The 20,880-nt window shown below is 36.0% G+C and overlaps 1 protein-coding gene across 1 annotated transcript; it reads right to left on the bottom strand.

The window, feature by feature from the left end:
* Positions 1–313: 313 nt before the first annotated feature.
* C1D (C1D nuclear receptor corepressor) lies at positions 314–19,527 on the bottom strand. The gene is made up of 5 exons (XM_021699105.1): positions 19,468–19,527; positions 5,811–5,957; positions 4,987–5,053; positions 4,618–4,673; positions 314–1,947 (listed from the first exon to the last, which is right to left on the bottom strand). Exons 2-5 carry the CDS (start codon positions 5,946–5,948, stop codon positions 1,783–1,785), a joined length of 426 nt encoding a protein of 141 aa, XP_021554780.1. The 5' UTR covers positions 5,949–5,957; positions 19,468–19,527; the 3' UTR covers positions 314–1,782.
* Positions 19,528–20,880: the final 1,353 nt, after the last annotated feature.

Raw genomic sequence — 20,880 nt, 5'->3', positions numbered from 1 at the left:
CACCCACTGCACTTCTACCATTCAGTTCCTTATTATGTGCCAGGTAATATGTATTTCAAATTCTACATTATAAAAGGGAATACACTCAACTGTTTTTTATTTCTATTAATAAAACACTGAAAGAATTATTCACTAAGAAACTCCAATTTAACAGAATTTAGAGTTGGACTTTCACAAACCCATAACTTGGCTAATGATTTTCTGCAACTGTATGACATTTTTCATTTTTTTCTTTATGAAATTAGAAAATATACAGAAATGCAAGTTGTAAGTTTCTTTGTAATAAATAACACATGTACACTACACTTGTTCATAATAACATTTATTTCTCTCATGAAGAAGTTACTTTTTAAAAAAGCTAGAAATTTGAGAGGATGAGGGTAAAAAAAGTAATGAAGTAACTATAAATGTTCTTCCACTTCAAAAATTGTCTGACATCTGAGCCAGAAGACTCTGCATCTATCAGTGACTTCCTCTTCATGTGTCATAGAAAGAGTTCAACATGCTTTACAAAATCCATTACATTTTAAGACCATTTCCAATATCTTCTACCATAAATCAAGAAATCCATTTATTCAAGGTTACTTATGGAGAATTAATCACATAGAAAATTTTAACAACTTCTTTTTCAAAAATTAAAGTACTTTACTGTACTTGGCATTCCTATACATAATGATGTGGATATATGGATTCAAAGACTGAAAGCATTAAGAGCATATAATTAAAATTCAAGGACTTAGACCTTAAAAAAAATTTATAATATGTAGAATTCTCTGTAACAAATATTCTGAAAAAATAAATCAGAATTTAAACACAATATAATCTCCTTTGGACTTGTCCTCTCCTTAACTGTGGCATTACATAAACAAAGAAAGTTGTTCCAAAATACTTGTATGTACTTGATGCCACCTCAAAACCATGTAATCAAAAAATGTGAAAAAATGAGGCCAGAAGATCTATAGGCATGATGCATAAGCAACAAAAACTCGAGTTTCTCTATTCCTAATAATCTCTAAAACCTATCTTCCTAATTTCAAGGGCAAATTTACACAAAAGAGAAAAATAAACAGTCATCTATACAACCTTTACAGCCTTTATTGATAGGGTATAGCCATTATGCCAAAATTCAGCCATCAATATACAGCCTCATTTCCCATCTAAAGCTAATGAGAATATATTTTACCTTAAATGGGACATAGAGGCAAATTGCCAAGAATTAAAATATAACCTTAAAGTCTTAATTTCATACTTCAAATATCAAAAAAGCAATAATTCCCAAAATCATGAAAACATGATGAAGTAGCTACATAGGAAAGAAATGGGCATTTAAGTCATTTCATTCTTTCTTAATATTATATAGTGAAAACAGATGTATTTATAACTTTAGCCTTCAGATAGCATACTTCATAAAGTCATTCATTTAAAATAGACAAATGTTTACAAAGAACATTTAACTTAAATTTCATAGTTGCTTATAAAATGGTACTTGAAAGATTGACCTGTATAAGGAAATAAGAGTCTTGTCAAGAGAGATGATAAACTATAAATATAAAATATATCACAATGTTAAAAACCTCATTGTGTCCTATAGGAAAATCAATAAAGATAACTTAATCTTTCTAGGGGAAAGAATATTTAGCATTACAAATTTAAAATGTAAATTTTATATATGGATTCAATAACAAATACATTTAAACCTTGCAATGCCACATAATCATCTATTTTGTGGAAAACAGTAAAAGTGATGTACTTTTACAATATGTGTACATCAAAACCAAAGGGTTAATTTTTACTTTTTCCTTTATTGGCAACTTTGGATGCATTTTTAGGTTTTGGTTCCCAAAGGGCATTTTTCACAAATCTTGAAGCTGCTCCTCTGTCCAGCTTGCCAGCCTTTTTCTTGTCTGTTATTTCCTTGACTCTGTTCATGTATATTCTGATTCTTTCCTTAAAGATAAAAAAAAAAAGGCAATAGATTTACTAAGCTGTTCACCACCACTAAGCTTTATTATACTATACCTCAGTTAAATTCAACAGATATGTATTTATTGCCTATTGAGTGGTGCTAGTAAGTGCAAGTGAATAGGATAAACATGTTCCATGCTCTTCTGGAGTTCATAGTCTGGGGGGCATAGACATTAAAAAGTCATTTCAGAAGTATTTGGAGTGTTTCAATAGGGGAAGAACTAAACTAAGACATCACTACAGAGATAAACACTGAATTGTTCATATGTAGTTATATATTTTTTAATTTAACATTAACCTAAATCCACATAAGAACTCTCATGTATCTGAAGTCTATAATCGAAAATAGAGCTCTCATATACTTGTATGCAACATACAAATTAAACTCTCTTGAAACTTTTCTAAACAGGAAATGGAAGAAGTAGTATTTAACTATTTTTTTATTTTACCTTCTAGTATCACAATTAAAATAAGCAAAATGAAAATACAAGATTTTTTGTTCAATTTCATAGTTTTGATTGATAAGCACATGATACTTTCTAATGAAATATAGTTTCTATATTTCTAATCAATTCTAATCAGACTTTACAAGGTGAGGAACATAATAAGGTTGCCATACCACTTCGAATCCTCTGAGACCATTAATAAGAATAAAGGGCTATTTTATACCTTCACTGGAGAAATAAAGGGGATGAGAGCCGTAAAATAGCATAGTAAATGATTGATCACTGATAAAAAAGCAAGTTTCATTAAAATAATCAAAATAGTTATAGAAATATACTCAGAAAAATGCAGACCCCTAGAACTTTTTAATTGTGAAAGGCTGACAACTCTGCTCAAAATCCTCTCCTGGCTCTCTACTTCCCTTGGAGTAAAAGCCCAAGTCCTCCCAACACACACTCACCCAGCCTTGCCTGGAATGATCTTCCTCAAATATCCACATAGCCACTCCCTCTCTCCCTTCCAGCTGGCTCAAATGTTAACCTTGTTAATAGGCCCTGCCTTTACCATTTAAAATGGCAATCCTACTCAAACACTCCAATCCCCCTCAACCTATGCTATTCTTTTTTCCCATAACATATAACTTTCTAACATACTATATATCTATATGTATTTATCATTTGTTTATGTTAATTGCTGGTCTCCCTCCACTAGATAGTCTGGCATCTGCCACAAGGGTAGTGGTATTTATCAGCTTTATTCACAGAGGAATCATCTCACTTGGATATAATGCCTGGCTTCCAGTAGGCATGCAATTATTTGTAATAATTGTAAATAAATTGACTATTTTCAATGCCTTTCCCCATTCATGATATATATGACAAATAGGTTTCCTCTCACACACTAACTCTGTGATCAATTAGTGATGTCTATCACAAGGTCAGAAAAGGAGAATGGGTTTATGTACGCTTTTTATGTGCCAACCATCGTCCAGAATATTAATGTACTCCTCCATAAAGTGGGTTCTGACAGAGAAAAAAGACACATGATGATTTTATCCATTTCCAATGACAGAACCAAGTATTAAGACACTACAAATAAGTTTGTATTAAAGGAAAAATGAGAAACCTTATAAATGTAAAGTCCATATTAGAAAGTTGAAAACAGATGATACAGGGCACATTTCTTAAGATTTTAAAGTCAGTATCACCGGTCAAATCAAGATCTGTGCTTCACATTGTCTTACATTTTTGCTTTAAGTATTTTTCACAATTTCTGTATTTAAAAATAAATTTGTTTTTCCCCCAAAAACTTTAAAAGAAGACAATGCCTTAGTCCATATATTTATAAAATGAAGACAAGATACCTGGTTTACTCGTTTTTTTTATAAATAAATGACCAAGTATTCTACTAAGTTGAAAATAACATACATATCAACCACCATAAGACTTGAAAATAATAATACAGTGTCAAGTGTATTTCACATATTTACCTTATAACTTATAGACACAAAGAATAAATTTATTAACATTCTTATTCATAAAGCCAAGTCAAGAAGGTAACTGTAAGTTAGATTTCTAATTTTTTCTTTCATATTGAATGATTTAATTTTTGAAGTCAGCAAAAACTCCAACATACCCGACCTTATATACTGTACTTATACATCTAAATGGAATACAAAGACAAACCTAGAAGATTTATTACAGGTTGTAAATATGTCACTAATGCAGAATTACTGGACAGTACACATACAACTGGTGCCAAAAAAGCTTTTAGCTTTGTTGCTGAACTGGATTCTTTACTGCTGAGAAAATGAATTAATGGAAGAATTGAAAAGTGGGGGAGAAACTTTCCCGTCTTTGCTAGTAAATCAACTAGAATATACTTTTAAGAATTGTGTAAGTTTAAAAAAAAAAAAAGGCAGCTGTAGAGATGAACAGGATTTCAAGAATTTATAGAAAAAATAATATGGAAGTTATAAATAATTACTTGAATTGTAACATTTTCCCATCCAGAGATTTATATAATATATGGAACACCATTTCTTTGACAAAGGTAAGGAAAAGACATAAGGAAATCTGGCTCACTTTCATAAGCTGGACTCTAAGTAATTTTGTTCTCCATAATTAGTATGATAAAGGTACTGTGACTTTGACTTCAGGAATACCACAACAAACAAAGAGTCAAATAAAAAATCCACTGCAATCTTACCAATTCCTGCTTTACTGGATGTTCCTTAGGATTAACTCCCTGAGTTGCCAAATAAACTACAAGACAAAGATTTCATGGAATAAAATGGCATATATATTAATTAAGAGCATTAATTAAAGAAACTCTAGTTACTCACAAAAAAGAAATGTCACAAAAAATGATCAATTAAATCTTAAATTACTCAACCTCTATGTATTATTAAATTTTTATGTGCCTCATGGATATCTGGTATTCTGACTTAAAAGAAATAAATATCTGACTATTAAAATTGCCATAAAGTATAACTGTATATAAAGTGCTAGCATTTAAAAAAAATCACCTTTGACACAATAAATAATTTGCTAATTAACTCCAAATTAATATACATACCCCAAAACATTGAATTTAATGTGTAAGCAGAAACTAAATCCACTTTGGCTTGCTCAAGGGGGTCCAACTATAAAAAAAAAGAGAGAGAGAGAAAGAAAAAAGAAATACATACAAATTCTGAGCACCATCACATTATTTTAGACTTTCACCAAATACAATGTATCAAAGAGATGTTTCTTTCCCTTCCTATAATCCAATAATCAAATGATCCTGAAATAATTTGCAAAAAGAAAAAGTTTTGTTAACCAGTGATTTTTGCCCACAAATTTTCACTTCAGGGTATCAACTTTACTTAGACAAGGAATGTGTAATCCAAGCAAAATTCTTTTCAATTATTTTAATTTCAGGAGTTATGATCTGGGTTTTGTATGTCAAAAGTAATTTATCAATATAAACACTGTACATGATGCATTTATGTATAAGAGGCAGGCTAAAATGCTTAGGCAATACCAAAGACAGAAGAAACATAATGAGATTTGTTTTAGAATGTCAAAGTCAATTTACTCTTTTTGTCCTATAGGGTTTCCAGAAACCCTGATAACATCATTGTAATATTTAAAAGGTCAAAGATAGAGTCTGTCAAAAAGAATGTTGTTGAGAGCTCCTTTTTTCTCAAAACCAAGTCAAAATAAAAATATTGTTAGGAAGTATTTCCTAAGGTTGGAGTTCTGTTTTGTTTTTTCCCCCGAAAAATACCCAAACACTTATAAAATTGAAATTAAGGGGAAAAGGAGCATATGTCATTAATCTGTATCTTCTATATTTTCATAACATAGCACTCTGTTTTATGAATTACATTTTTAGAAATTACATTTTTAAAATACCTTCTGCAACAACTCATTTCTAGAAACAGACATCATGGTCTTCAGCATCTCATCCACAGCACCAATGGAATTCTCAAATGTTGATAAATACTCATGAATTTCTACTGGATAGTCTTCATTAATTTCTTCACCGGCCATTATGACCAACTGGAAAAAAAATTTTTTAGAATTCGTGGAAGACAGAGATTGCTCTTTAGTTTACAAAAACAAAATCAATATTATGCATTTAAAAAGTACTAAAAGAGTTAAAACCTAAAGATAACTATACAAATCTTAAAATATAATTCTAGAGCAACTACATTCACTTTCCATCCTCAAATTGTTCGAGGTGGCAGGGGAGAAGAGAACCCACCCAAGTCCACTAATGCTACACGTATCAGAGCCTCAATGCCTTTCAAGAACAAAGACCAAACATGGATTATCAATAATCAAAATCCCACATTTTAAAAACTTTCAAAAAAAAAAAAAAAACCTGTTGAAATTAAAGACCAACCAAAGCTATGAAAGTACAATGAGTATATCCTATGCTTGTTGAAAAAATAATAAGCTCTTTCTTTGAAAAGCTTTGAAAAATTTTAGCCCTTCTAAATTTAGGTGTTGAGGGGCGCCTGGGTGGCTCAGTCGTTAAGCGTCTGCCTTCAGCTCAGGTCATGATCCCAGGGTCCTGCTCCTTGGGAAGCCTGCTTCTCCCTCTCCCACTCCCCCTGCTTGTGTTCCTATTCTAGATATCTCTCTCTGTCAAATAAATAAATAAAATCTATAAATTAATTAACTAACTAATTTAGGTGTTGATCTAGCAGCATGGTATATTAAACTAAAAAATTAGAAAACCTAGGTCTGAAATAGCTTATGACTATCACTAAAATCATTTTTAAGCCTATATTTACATTTATATATATTCTTTAAGCCTCTTTAAAATAGTAATAACAAATTCAGAGAGTCCATAAATCACATAAAGTCTACCAGCAGAAAAGAGGAAACTTGGGAGAAATAAACGATATGATTTTCATTTAGGCTAGAGTATATCTTGACAGCCCATTCTTTTAAAATTCACATTTATGGGGCGCCTGGGTGGCTCAGCCGTTAAGCGTCTGCCTTCGGCTCAGGTCATGATCCCAGGGTCCTGGGATCGAGCCCCGCATTGGGCTCCCTGCTCGGCGGGAGGCCTGCTTCTCCCTCTCCCACTCCCCTTGCTGTGTTCCTTCTCTCACTCTCTCTCTCTCTCTGTAAAATAAATAAATAAAATCTTTTAAAAATAAAATAAAATAAAATTCACATTTATATCATAATACATATTATCTGTGTGAGAAAAACCAAAATCCACACCAACATATTTAATATGATATCTAAGACCAAATTTTCAGAAGCAATTCCAAGCCATACGTACCATCTGTAGGTTTAAAAAATATATATTAGCTGAAAATACCTCTTTCATTACAAAGCTAAGTAGAACAACCAAGAATGTGTAAAATAGCAAAGCATAGTAGAACTGAAGTAAAGAAACTTGGGCTTTCTGTCTTGCTTGATCACCGACTTTGTCACCTTAGATAAATCACTGAAAGTCTCTGGGCCTCAAATATTTCATGCATAAAATAAGGCAGTTGGTCTAATGATCTGTAAAGTCCCTTATAATTCTAAATGTTACGACTATGTCACTTAACTTTAAGAAGTACTATTGGAATATTTATTGACAATGTGTCAACATTTCTATTCAACAAGTACATTCTGCTGAGTCATCTGGTTTCATTAAAAAAAAAAAGAAAAGTGAAGTCTATCTGGCTATCACTACTTGGGCTGTAAAGTTACTATCTAACTACTGTGCAACCAGCAATTGAACAAAGGACCTGATAAAAGAAAACCACACAGGAAGGAACTGTGACTTCCTATTTCAAAAGGCTAACTAAAAATATGTATTTGCCTCTCATCCCTCCCAAAATCTCTCCAAATGACAAAAGAAATCCAAAAATAAGTCCATAGTAATGTTGGAAACCAAAAAGGGCATCAGCAGACCTCAACAGCACAAATTTTTGTAAGCTAAAGAGCAAATGGGATCAGCGTGATAGGAAAGAGAGCCAAGAAGCCTGCAATCCCCCACAAACAAAAGAGAAGGTGAATGTATGACTAACTCCAAGATGAAGGGCACTAAGAACTGGGGCATGAGGGCTGAAAACAGCTAAACCAAAATCTCTAGATCTTGGAAGGCTCCAGCAGCTGCTGCCCAGATAAAGGTGTAAGTACAAGGGATATACTGCAAATATGGGGAAGACTTAGTGTTTCTTCTCCTTACATAGAATTTTAAGCCAATAAATTTGAAAATCTGGATGAAAAGAACGAGGTGCTCAGGGGGGAAAAAATTACCAAAATTAACCTAGAAGAAGTATGTAAAACAAATAGATTAACCACAGAAAAAAATTTTAAGGTCAAAGGTCTAACCTCCAAAAAGGCTCCAAGTCTAGAAGATACAGGTAATTTCTTTCAAATCTTTAAGAAACAATTAATTCTTATAGTATTTAACTGTTTATGAACACAGAAAAAGATGAAAAACTGAGATACCTATGTCATAACATACACAAAAATAAACTCCAGATGAATTAAAAAGGTAAATGTATAAACATATTAAAAGATTAAAATATTTATATAATCCATATGAAACCCAAATGCTATAAAAGGCAATGAGTGACAGACTTAACTACATAAAAACTGAAAGAAAAAAAAAATCTACATGGTAAAAGTATGCCGTAAGCAAAGTTAAAAGGCAAGAAACAGCCTGGGAAAGATATTTATCAAAATATATTAAAGAATTAGATTATATAAAGAATTCCTACAAATTAAAATAATATAGATATCTCCCATCAGAATGGCAATAATTTTAAAGATTAGCAAAGTTCAATGTTGGCAAGGGTATAGAATGAAGGTGGAATATAAATTGGCATAGATTTTTTAAATGTACATACCCTTTGACTCAGGAAGTCTTAAGAATCTAGCTTACAGAAATCCTTGTATACATACATACATACAAATTTATTAAAATGGACACCTTGAACTCTTCTCTCAATCTCTCCCACTTTCTCTTGCATCAGTTTTTCCTTCTGCTCTATCATTAACCATAAGCTTACCACATTTTATTTCTCCATCTTTGACAACAAAAGAAACATCTTGACTTCATATCCCCTCCAGAAAAAAAAACCATCTTCCAACCCTTGAAAGACGTGCTTATACGAACAGTCCCAATTCCTCTCCTTCCATTCTTTCTTGAATCTGCTACAACCAGGTCCCCTCCTTCTCACTCAAAATTGCTCTTGTCAAGGTCACCCACACAGTCACACTGTTAAATTCTATGGTCAATTCTCAGTTCTCATCACTTGACATTGTTCACTCCCTTCCTTTAGTTTCCAGGGCATCACATTTTCTTGGTTTCCCTCCTACCTCATGGCTGCTTTCTTGGTCTCCTTTCCTGCATCCTTTTCATATCCTCAGCCTCTTACCCTTGATATGCCCACAGGCTGTCCTTGATTCTTTTTTCCCCTCCAATTTACTCCCTAAGTGAACTCAGGACTTTAAATTACATTAATATACTGATGACTCCCAGGTCTTCATCTCCAACTCTGACCTCCCCATGAACTCCAAATCACATTTCCAACTGTTTACTCAATACCTCTCTGGTTGGATGTTAATAGATTCTCAAATGTAATGTGCCCAAACCAAAATCTTGCCTGCTATAGTCTTTCCAACTCTACCTTTCCAACTGTTCAGACCTAAAATTACAGAATGGTCCTTGACTCTCCAGCCATAATGGCCTCATTGCTCTTCCCCTTCACATTGGGCATGCCCCTACCTCAGGACCTTTGTTCTTCCCTTCCTAGAATGCTTCTCCTGCACCAAGAGCTTCAGAGTTCATTACTTCACCTTCACCAGATCTCTACTCAAACGTCACCTATAGGCAATCCTTTCCTGACCACCCTTTGTTAAAATGCACCCACCACCCCCACCGACTTCCAGCACTCCTATCTCCTTCTCTACCTCACAATGCTCAGTAGCCTGACATATTTATTTTATTCATTTACTGTCTGGCCACCTCCAAAAGAATGTAGCCACATTAGAGCAGAAATTTTTGTGTTTTGTTCACTAGCACTGCCTGACAGTCAACAAACATTTGTTGAATGAAAAAACTCTTAACAAAATATTGGAAAGACTAATCTAAATATTCATCAATAGGGAAACAGTTAAATAAATTATAGCACATCCAACCAAAAGAGTATTAAAAACAAATAAGTAAATCTTTATGTAGTAACACACAATGAGAAGTGGTGAAAAAATTCATAGAACGTTGTATATAAAACAATATGTATCTAACATATGCCATTTGTTTTTAAAGACCTGTATATATGAAGATATGTAGAAAAAGGTCTGGAAAGAGATACACAAAAAAGAGACATTCTTTCTAAGAGGCAGGGATTAGGGAATAGGATCAAAGCAGACTCATTTTTTAATTCTTCATGAATTTTTTTTTTTTTAAGAGAGTCAACATGCGTGTGCTGGCCGGGGCAGGGGGGAGTGAGAGAATCTTAAGCAGGCTCCATGCCCAGCACTGAGCCAAACTGGGGCTAGATCTCACAACCCTGAGATCATGACATGAGCCGAAATCAAGAGTCAAAGTCTTAACTGACTGAGCCACCCAGGCATCCCTAAATTTTGTTATTTCAAAAAGCATGTACTAAAATTGTAATAAAAAATAAATCATTAAATTCAAATAAAGGCATATTTTAACAATGCATTTTGGCTTTTAACAAATACTGCAAATATTAAAAACACAGTAAGGCCTTTATTTAAATGTGCATTTTTTTTCATCCAATTTTTCTATTTGAGAATATTTTTCCTCTCCAGAATCATGATGGGGATTTTTCCTACAACTATTCCTGGTTCCTAAGCCCCAATAAACAAGCAGTTATTTATTGTTAAAATGGGTTAGGGTGAACACTGAAAGCAAAGCAGTAAGAATAATTACCCTCATTAAATATGAACTGAACCACTTGCCTTTTTCCTAACTAAAAAAAATAAAGACAAGGCAGACTACAAAATAATGGTTCTTCTATTATAAGAAATTCCCTCCAATTCATATGATTTCTTCTAACATTTTATATAGACAGTTCCTAAATATTCGTTCCTTCCACAGGAAAATCTACAAGGAGAGAACTGCAGAAACTTCCCTCTGTTCCCTTTGCTACTCAGATCCCAGAATAAAGCCATGAAATGTATGGTATTAGCAGCAACAGCAAACATTTGAAAATCACTGCCTATGAGCCAGGCACTATTCTAAGTACTCTATACACATTAACTCCTTTACTTGAGGGTCAATAACTTGCCCAAAGTTGTACATGGTAAAATGTCCAAAGGGAAAGAAGAAAAGAACTCAACCTCCTCTGCTCCTCACCCTCTCCCAAAGTCTATAGGTATTTCTCGCCCTTCAACCTGCTCCTTCTGAAGTACCAGCAGCAGAGGTGGAGGTAGGAGAGGACAGGAGAAAATGTGCCTCTTTCCATCCCTAAGGTCTGGCTAAGATTTAAGCGCAGATGGAGGGAACCCTCCCTAGTAATCTCTACAGGATGTTACTGCCACTCCCTCCCTCCTCTCACTGGTAAGGAAAATCATAATACAGGCAGAAAAGGAGGGGTGCACAGCATCACACAAGAACAGAAGCCATCCCCCTACCTCCTGCCGACGATTCTCTTACTTCAGGAAGGTCAATCCAGTCAGGAACCTGGGAGTCACCCATCACCCCTTCCTCAGACCCCAGATCCAATCAGTCCCATCAATTTGGCTTCAATGTCCTTACACCACAAGCTTTCCTCCACTCTCACTGACTAGATCATTTCAAGAGCCTCTGAGTAATCTCCCTACTGTCAATTTTTTCCACTTTCAATTTTGAAAAGTTACAAGACATGATTTTTCTATAAAGATACTCTAGTCATGGTACACCTCTGCTTAAAATCCTGCAATAGCTCCCCAATCCCTCAGTATGGATACCAGGCCCATTATGACATGACCCTTGCTTGTCTAACCTCATCTTCCATTGCCCCCCTCTTCCAATCCTATAGCTGCAACCATGATGGCAGTTTTCCAGATGTGCCACGCTCATTCACACCTTTCACCTACATGGCTTTCTGTACATTAACCATTCTTCCCACTTAACTTTGTTCAAACTTCGGACTTCTCTGAGTGCCACCCTCCTATTCTCTCTGAAAAATGCAACTACAAGCTGTCATATCACTAAAACACTATCTGGTATTTTCTGTTGATATAATTAATTTCCCTTTTGACTACAAGCTCCTTGAAGGGGCTGTGTCATACTGATGTTCCATCACCAGTGGCTGACACATAGAATGACTATGTCTCAATCTGCCCAAGACAATCCTAGTTTGTGCCTATTGTTTCTACTGGCCATCCACTCAGCTCCCCATTTCTCTTTCAGAAGTCCCAGTTTGAGCAATAAATCATATGATCACCCTAAATAGTGTAGGGTCTCTGACCCTTACCACAACTCCCCACCCCATTTTGTTAGAGAACGGCATCAGGGGAGTTGCTCCTGGTACCAGCCAGGGCTCACCCAGAGCAGAGAACCAATAGGAGATTTGAAGACATTTATTGCAAGAAGCCAATAGGAGATACATGAAGAGATTTACTGAAAGAAACTGGCTTAAGTAACTGTGGGGGCTGGCTAAGTAATTCCAAAATCTGCAGGGCAGGCCATCAAGGAAGAGCATACTGGAAGTCTTGGCTACAGGCTGAAGTTGCTGTCCACAGTGGAATTTCTTTTTTGTCAGGGAAGCCTCAGCTCTGCTTCTAAAGCCTTTCAACTGATTGAATCAAACCCACCCAGATTATCTAGAATATTCCTCCTAACTTAAAGCCAGCTAATTTGTAGATTTTAATCACACCTACAAATACCTTTATAGCAACACCTAGACTGGTTTTGGACTGAATATCTGGGGCTGCAGCCTAGTCAAGCTGTCACATCAAAAAGACCATCACACTCCTTTAAGCCTCTGGAACTACAGCAAGAAAAGGTACATTCCTGGCATTACAAGTTGTTGTTCTGACAGAACTTCTCCCACAATAGCCTTGTTATTCCTGATTGTCAGGTTCCCAAGTAATAAAACTAGAGTTCAAATTCCAACTAACAGATGTGAAGGAATGACAAATTAAAAAAAAAAAAAATCACCATTTTGCAACCCCTAATGAAATTATAGATTCAGGCAACAATCACTGACAGATAAAGGGGTGATGGGGAAGTTTACAACACAGGAGTGAGACTGTCACTACTTAAGCCCAGGGATCAATCTTCACATCACTGAAAGTAGGACACAAACATATTATGAATCTCCTGATGTGAAGCAATGTGATGTACACAGCACCATCTGTGTAGCATTTCCAACTTCCCAAAAAAGTTGACTCTGAATCTAATTGAGCCTTTAAAGCTAACTTCCATTTTACAGGAAATACAGAGGATAGAGAAACAAGTTAACACCATAAGAAAGCAAACAGACAAATCTGAAATGAGAAAGACTCTACTGGACAATTGACCCGGTTTCTGTAACAAAAAATGTGATGAAGAAAAACTAAGAAAAGGGAGGAGAAGTAGAGGAAGAAGAAATTAAGGAGATCTGGGAGAGCTAACAACCAAATGGAATATGTAGACTTTGTTTGGATCTTGATTCAAATCAAGTGTAAAAAAATATTTTTGAGACAAAGAAATCTGAATATGGATCAGGTGTTAGATGACACTAAGAGATTATTGATAATTTTGCTATGAAATTAGAATTCAACTGAAAATGGCATTATAGTTATATAATGATATCATTTAAGGATGCATACTGAAGTACATAGGGGCACAATTACAGACATCTTGAATTCGCAATTTTAAAAAAACTAGCCTTCACGAATTACTTATACTTTGAGAATAGAGATAAGAACCTATGTAGGGGGGCGGGGTGGGGGACGCCTGGGTGACTCAGTCGGTTAAGCATCTGCCTTCAGTTCAGGTCACAATCCCATGGTTTGGGATTGAACCTCACATTGTGCTCCCTGCTCAGCGGGGAGTCTGCTTCTCCCTCTCCCTTTACCCCTCCCCCTGCTGTGTGCACTCTCTCTCTCTAGTAAATAAAGAAAATCTTTAAAACAAAAAAAAAACTATGTATAGGGGCACCTGGTTGGCTCAGTCAGTTGAGTGTCTGACTCTTGATTTCAGCTTAGATCATGATGTCATGGGTTGCGGGATCGAGCCCCTCGTCGAGCCCCTTGTCGGGCTTCTCACTCAGCGGGAAGTCTGCTTGAAAGATTCTCTCCCTTTGCTCCTCCCTCCCACTTGTGCACTCACACATGCACGCTCTCTCTCTCAAAATAAATAAATAAATCTTTAAAAAAAGAACCTATGCACATTATTTCTATAGTGAAATTAGATACCTAACTCACAAACCTAACATTTAGAATATAACTCCGTTCATAAATTGAGGTACACCTAAACAGAAATTACAGTCTAGAACACTAAAGCAGCTATATTATCTGCCATTTCAATTCCAAATATAACTGGGGGTAAAGGGAAGCTAGGTTACTGGGTGCGCTCAACAGATCGGTGATAGTTGTTGAACAAAGCTTATAAAAACAAAACAGACCCTGTGGCCTCAAATGAGGTTTATATTACTAACATTTCCAACAAAGGCTGACATTCCAGAATGTCAAATTATTTCAATAATGTCAAAATTTCCTTTTAAAAAAATCCTGATGTCCTATACATTATCTGGCCCTCCTAAAAATGTATGCATGCAGGAATGAATAAATAAACCAACACAAGTCAAAAGTCATATGTAAAAGTAGGGAAAATGTTTGCAACACAAAGACATAAAAAGGAACCCCTACAAATCAACTTAACAACAAAAAGAATACCTACAACCCAAAAGAAAAATGAACAAAGAAAATCAGAAGCTCACATATAAAGGAAATCCAGACGACCAATAAAGATAAAGCTACTCAATCTTATAATCAAAGAAACATAAATCGCTAAAACAAGATGTCACTTTTCATCTGCCAAACAAGCAAAAATTAAAAAGACTGATAGTATCTAATATGGGCAAAGGTGAGGAAAAACAGTCTCTCATTCACTCTTAGAGTGTAAACCGAGTATGGGGGGTGGTGGGAATTTGGCACCTTGCTTCAAAATTATATATGTTCAAATTCTTTGACCAAGCAATTTTACTTCCCAAAGAGTACATTTTCATACAAGATAACATTCAAGGACATCTACTGTAACCCTCTTTAAAATACTGAAACTTTAAAGCAGAGAACCATTTACATGTCCATTAACAAGAACTGGTTAAATAAATTATGACATAGTCATTCAATAAAATACTCTGAGGCAGTGAAAAAGTATAAAGTAGAGCTCAGATTCTTAAGATATATTAAGTGAACAAAAACTGAGTAGGATATATAATACAACCCATTTGTTTTTAAGAAAAAAAATGTATGAGTGTGGAAGCATACTTGTACATGCACGTAAATTTCTTAAAGGATACAAAAGAAGCTGCTAACTATGGCTACTTCTGGGAAACCAATAAGCAGGAAGGTAAAGGAGCACATTTTACATTATACTCTCAGAATTACGAGTTTTAGGGCGCCTGGGTGGCTCAGTTGGTTAAGCAACTGCCTTCGGCTCAGGTCATGATCCTGGAGTCCCGGGATCGAGTCCCACATCGGGCTCCCTGCTCAGCAGGGGGTCTGCTTCTCCCTCTGCCCTCTTCCCTCTCGTGCTCTCTGTCTCTCATTCTCTCTCTCTCAAATAAATAAATAAAATCTTTAAAAAAAAAAAAAGAATTACGAGTTTTAAACAATAATAAATATAACATATTATAATAATTATATATTTTTACATATCATACATAAATTTTTTAATTACCTGAAATTTTGAAATTTATTCCCAAATACGCCCAATGTCATTTCTCCCAACTTAGCAGCTAAAATCAAACCTATATTCTTTAGCTCTATTATATTCAAAGAACCATATGAATAGATTCCCTTCTCTACACATAAATTTTCTAGCCACCATGAGGCCATTTTCTCCCTATTCTCACGTACAAAAGCCTCTCTGGCCTTGTTCTCTGCCTAGAACTCCTAGAATTGTGAGGACTCCCAGTCACCACCATTTTTTGCCTGCTTAACCCAGCTCCCTCATCACTCAGATCAAGTCACATCCACTAGTTATAGAGTCTCACAGCGTCCTGGTTTCTCCCTGTCATTGTTGTAATTTTATACTTCTGTGATTATTTGATGAACACCCATCATCCGCACTAGACTATAATCCTGTATAGGGCAAGTCTTTGCTCATGATTACATTCCAAGTATCGTGGCAGCATGTCATAGTTGCTAAATAAATATCTATTAAATAAATGACTCCTTAGTGCCTGGCATGTAGTAAATGCTCAGTAAATGTTATTCATTTACATGGCATTGTAGAGTATGTGCTAGGAGGAGTAGGGATAAATAAAAGAATTGTCAGGGAACTGAGCGAGTACCTGGTTGAGGATAACTAGCATTAATTTGTGTCTTTTGTGAATTTCTTCAGACCTAGAGCAAGAATAATTATCCAGAATGAGGAAATGGCTAGGAAAGAACTTGGAAAAGCATCCTTAAAACAACTGACTGGGAGGTATGGCCTTGAAGGGAAAAAAGTAAGGCCCTTCCCTCTGCTTGGATTACCTCATCCTCACATCCCATCCCCTATGTTCTGGGCGTAGTCTACATTAATTATTTAAACCAGCATCAAATGCCCCTCCTCTATAAAGGCTCCCACAGCTTCCAAACAAAAGTATCTCTTCTTCTTTGTTCCCAAAGTTCTCCAGACTTAGTTATTATATATCCATCAATCATACTCCTTCTCATGTCTCTTGGTAAATCCAAAGGTGTCAAACCTTATTTTACTTGACCCATTCATTCATTGCATTTGACAAAAATGAACACACTACTCAGCCCTGAATTCCACAACACTAGACTCTCAAAACTGTCATTGTCCCACACTAGCTATTTATTTATTCTGTCTCCTTTGCTGGTTTTTCATCTCCCCAAACCTATAAAGGCTAAAATGCCTAAGGACTCAGTCTTATACTGCTTTTCTTTTCTGTTTACATTCATTCCTTTGGTGATTATCTCCAGTCTCACAATTTTAAGTACCATCTGTTCACTGACAACTCCCAAATGTTCTTTTCCAACAATGAACTCCCCCCAATGAACTCCTAACTTGCTAGACTCAACATCGCCACCTGGATGACTAACAGACATCTCAAACCTAACATGTCATAACTGAACTCCTAATCTTCCCCCACACAACTTCTCCTTTCTTAGTTTTTCACTTCTTAGTTAATGGCAATTCCACCCTTCAAGTTGCTCAAGCCCCAAACCCTGAAAATTATCTCACTCTTACAATCCACATTCAATCCATAAACAAATCTGTTAGCTTTACCTACAAAATGCATCCAAAATTGAACTGCCTCTCACCATACTTCTTTTCACCCTATGAAGCCACTATAATCTCATGTGAATTATTACAACACCTTCCTAATTAGTCTCCTGGCTTTTGCCTACCGCACTGTCCAACAATCTGTTCTTAACATAGCTGCCAGAGTGATCCTGTTAAAAACCTAAATCAGATCATGACATTCCTCTGCCCAGAACATTCCACTGGTTATTCATCCTCTACGTTATTCCTTCAAAGCAGGAATTATATTGCATGACATTTGCATCTGCACATGACTAACATAACATCTTGCCACATATTAGGTACTTAGTAACTGTTTGTTACCCCTTCAAAACCAATGAAAGTAAACTGAGGACAAATTTTGAGAATCCTAATATCAGATTTGAGTTTGTACTTAAAGATATTAGGAAGTCACCACATGGACCCAAAAGAAAAATGTACCATAAGGTACATTCTAGGGCTATTTCCATTCCTATGCTAAGTAGAGTTACATACAATTATGAACTAAACCAGAAAAAAATCCAATTTATAATGTTGAGACATCTGCAGATGTTGCACCAGAATTCTATTACCATAATGACCTTTTCACACTGCATTATCTTAGAAAATAATGGTGAAACACACATACAACAATCTATCAATAATATTGCTCCTTTGGCAGACAGTCCATGTTGATGCCACCTATAATTCTCCTTCAAACTAACAGTAAAATCCCTGAGAAAAGATACTTTTTCCTTTTAAAGGTGTTAACCTCTAAAAAATAAATTTATCCCAAAGTCTTATAATAGAAAAAGATACAAATTACAAAAGGTTGCTCAAAATTGAGATGAATAATTACATCAGATTATAATGAATTTACTATTATTTAATGCTAATGTTTAATTCAAAGTATTTTCAAAATTACACATATGAAGCAGCAAAATTACCTTCCAAAACCATGGAATTCACTTATTACAAAATTCTCATCTCTAAAATAATAACCGTATATAGGACGATTGTGAAAGTTAAATGAATGATATTGGTAAAGCTATTAGAACAGTGCTTGGCTCAGTTACCACTCAACACATTAGCTAGTGGTAATAGTTATTAATTTACTAAAGTGAAAATGACCAAATGTGACCAATGTGGACTATTCAAAGCCATACTCGAAGGGTCGACTGTTTGGAATCAGTAGCTAAGATAACACATATAAAGAACCATTTGAAAATTAAAAGCAGTTTTATGAAAAACTGTATCACCTCTGACCTGTGATACCTATAACATTAACTATTTGAAGGCAGCTATACCACCCTGTAACATTTTGGAAAACCACTGTTCACACGGGCATTATTTTATCTTTCAACAAAACAAAGAGTTCTAGCATGTCCACAAATCACAAACGGTTCTCTGAATTTAACAGGAATTGTCTGAATTTTCGGATCCAACATTTTCAGATCCAATTAATACAACTGTATCAAAATACAGTTAATTCTCGGTTCAGTATATTATCAGACAGTCCAAAGAGATTAATAAGCGGGACATATACACCTTTATCAAGCCAAAATTGAATTGAGGTCAACAAACAGAAAGACATTAAAGATAATTTAAACAGAAGTTTGAATCGCACCTAGCCTTCCTGAGGCAAAAAGAAAAACTTTGTCGAGATTATCGACTACAGATTTCACCTTTAAATCGAAATTAGCCTACCATCTCAGGTGGGCTAATATTGCAGCGGCAGGCCGTATGTGAATGATAAACGGCGATAACATAAAGTTATTCCCCTACACCCTACACTTTGGCCTTCGTCCCTAAACAAGATTTGACGGCAGCTGAAAATTGTGAAGTCATTTAATTTCTCCTCCACCTCCCAATATTTAAGAGGAGGAGCTGAGGAGAAAAAAACTAAAGGACAGACCAAGAGAGAGAGGTGAGGGGCCAAGGTTAGCCAAAACCGGCTAGCAGCCGCAGGACAAGCCGAAGTGTGGGTCCCGCAACAATTCCAACCCCAATGCTCAGGTGAGAGGTAACGCATTCGTGAAGGCTACGCAGCCCGACCGGCTCCCCTCAGTCAGCCCGGGGATGAAAAGGGGGACTCCGAGAAGAAGCGAACTTTTGCAGAAACACGAGAAAAACTCAAACCCCAGCTTTGATTAATACCTCGCGGGCCTTCTACTCCTGTCTCCAGGAAAAGCAGGCGGTGGTGACGTCAAATAGGCGCCGGCTCTGTCCGCTGGGCGGCGGCGCTCTGTGATAACCTCACGCGACTCGCCCCGCCCCCTGTCTCCTTTTCCCTGGGCCTCTATCTCAAATACCTCAGGCCAGACCTGTGGAAGAGTTTGGGGCAAGAGGCGGGTACCTTTTACTAGATTTGTATTCTGCGTACACCCAGATACAAGTTGGGCATACTTAACCAGAAAAAAAAAATGTTAGTTATTAAAGCTTTGTTAGGTTTTTATTTTTGCTTAAACTGGTTCCGCGACCCTGGGGTTTTTTTTTTTAATTTATGTATTTGGCAGAGGCATGGCGAGAGCAGGGGGAGTGGGAGAGAGAGAGGCGGGCTTCCCACCGAGCAGGGAGCCGGATGGGGGGGGGCTCGATCCCGGGATGCCGGGATCATGACCTGAGTGGAAGACAGACGCTTAACCACTGAGCCACCCAGGCGCCCCTCAGGGGCCTTGCTTCTTACTACACTCCCAATGTCCGCCTCAAAATTAACCGTCTAGAGCGGACTCCCAAATTATCTGTGGTTAAAGCACAAGTTCTTTAGTTTTATAATTCATCACTGAAAGATACTTTTGTAAGATAGAGCAAAAATGAATTTCTTTCAAGGGGGGGAAATCGGAGGGGGAGACGAACCATGAGACAGATGGACTCTGAAAAACAAACTGAGGGTTCTAGAGGGGAGGGGGGTGGGAGGATGGGTTAGCCTGGTAATGGGTATTGAGGAGGGCACGTTCTGCATGGAGCACTGGGTGTTATGCACAAACAATGAATCATGGAACACTACATCAAAAAACTAGTGATGTAATGTATGGGGATTAACATAACAATAAAAAATTTTTTAAATGAATTTCTTGAAAAATGGAAAAAAATAGGCAAAATACAAGTACAGATTTTTCATTATTAGTTTCAGTAAGCATAAAATTATATTTTAATAAATACAATCAGATATGAGAGGAAAAACTGTTCATAGTAGTTCCCTCTTACCATGGTTTCACTTTCCTTGGTTTCAGTTACCTGAGGTCAACAGCAATCTGGAAGCACACGATCCTTCCTCTGATGAATGATTAGAATTATTAGAAGGTCAATAGTCACTTAACACGATGCCTGCACCATTCATGTCACTTTATCTCATCATATAAGCATTTTGCCATCTCATGTCATCACAAAAAGAAGGGTAAGTACAGTACAATAATGTATTTTGAGAGACCATATTCACATAGCTTTTATTACAATATAGTGTTATAATTGTGCTATTTTATTATCAGTGTTGCTAATCTCTTAGTGTGCCTAATTTACAAATTAAACTTTATCATAGGTATGTACGTATAGGAAAAAACAGTATATACA

This window comes from Neomonachus schauinslandi, chromosome 10, assembly GCF_002201575.2.
Source record: "Neomonachus schauinslandi chromosome 10, ASM220157v2, whole genome shotgun sequence".
NCBI classification, from domain to species: Eukaryota; Metazoa; Chordata; class Mammalia; order Carnivora; family Phocidae; genus Neomonachus; species Neomonachus schauinslandi.
This window is presented reverse-complemented; position numbering and strand designations above follow the sequence as displayed.

Excerpts from the sequence above, each read along its gene's own strand:
- C1D (XM_021699105.1), bottom strand. The coding sequence starts at position 5,948 with ATGGCCGGTGAAGAAATTAATGAAGACTATCCAGTAGAAATTCATGAG. Across the intron at positions 5,054-5,810 it reads GAAATGAGTTGTTGCAGAAG|TTGGACCCCCTTGAGCAAGC; the intron begins GTATTTTAAAAA and ends TTTTTTTTATAG. Across the intron at positions 4,674-4,986 it reads ATTAAATTCAATGTTTTGGG|TTTATTTGGCAACTCAGGGA; the intron begins GTATGTATATTA and ends TTTGTCTTGTAG.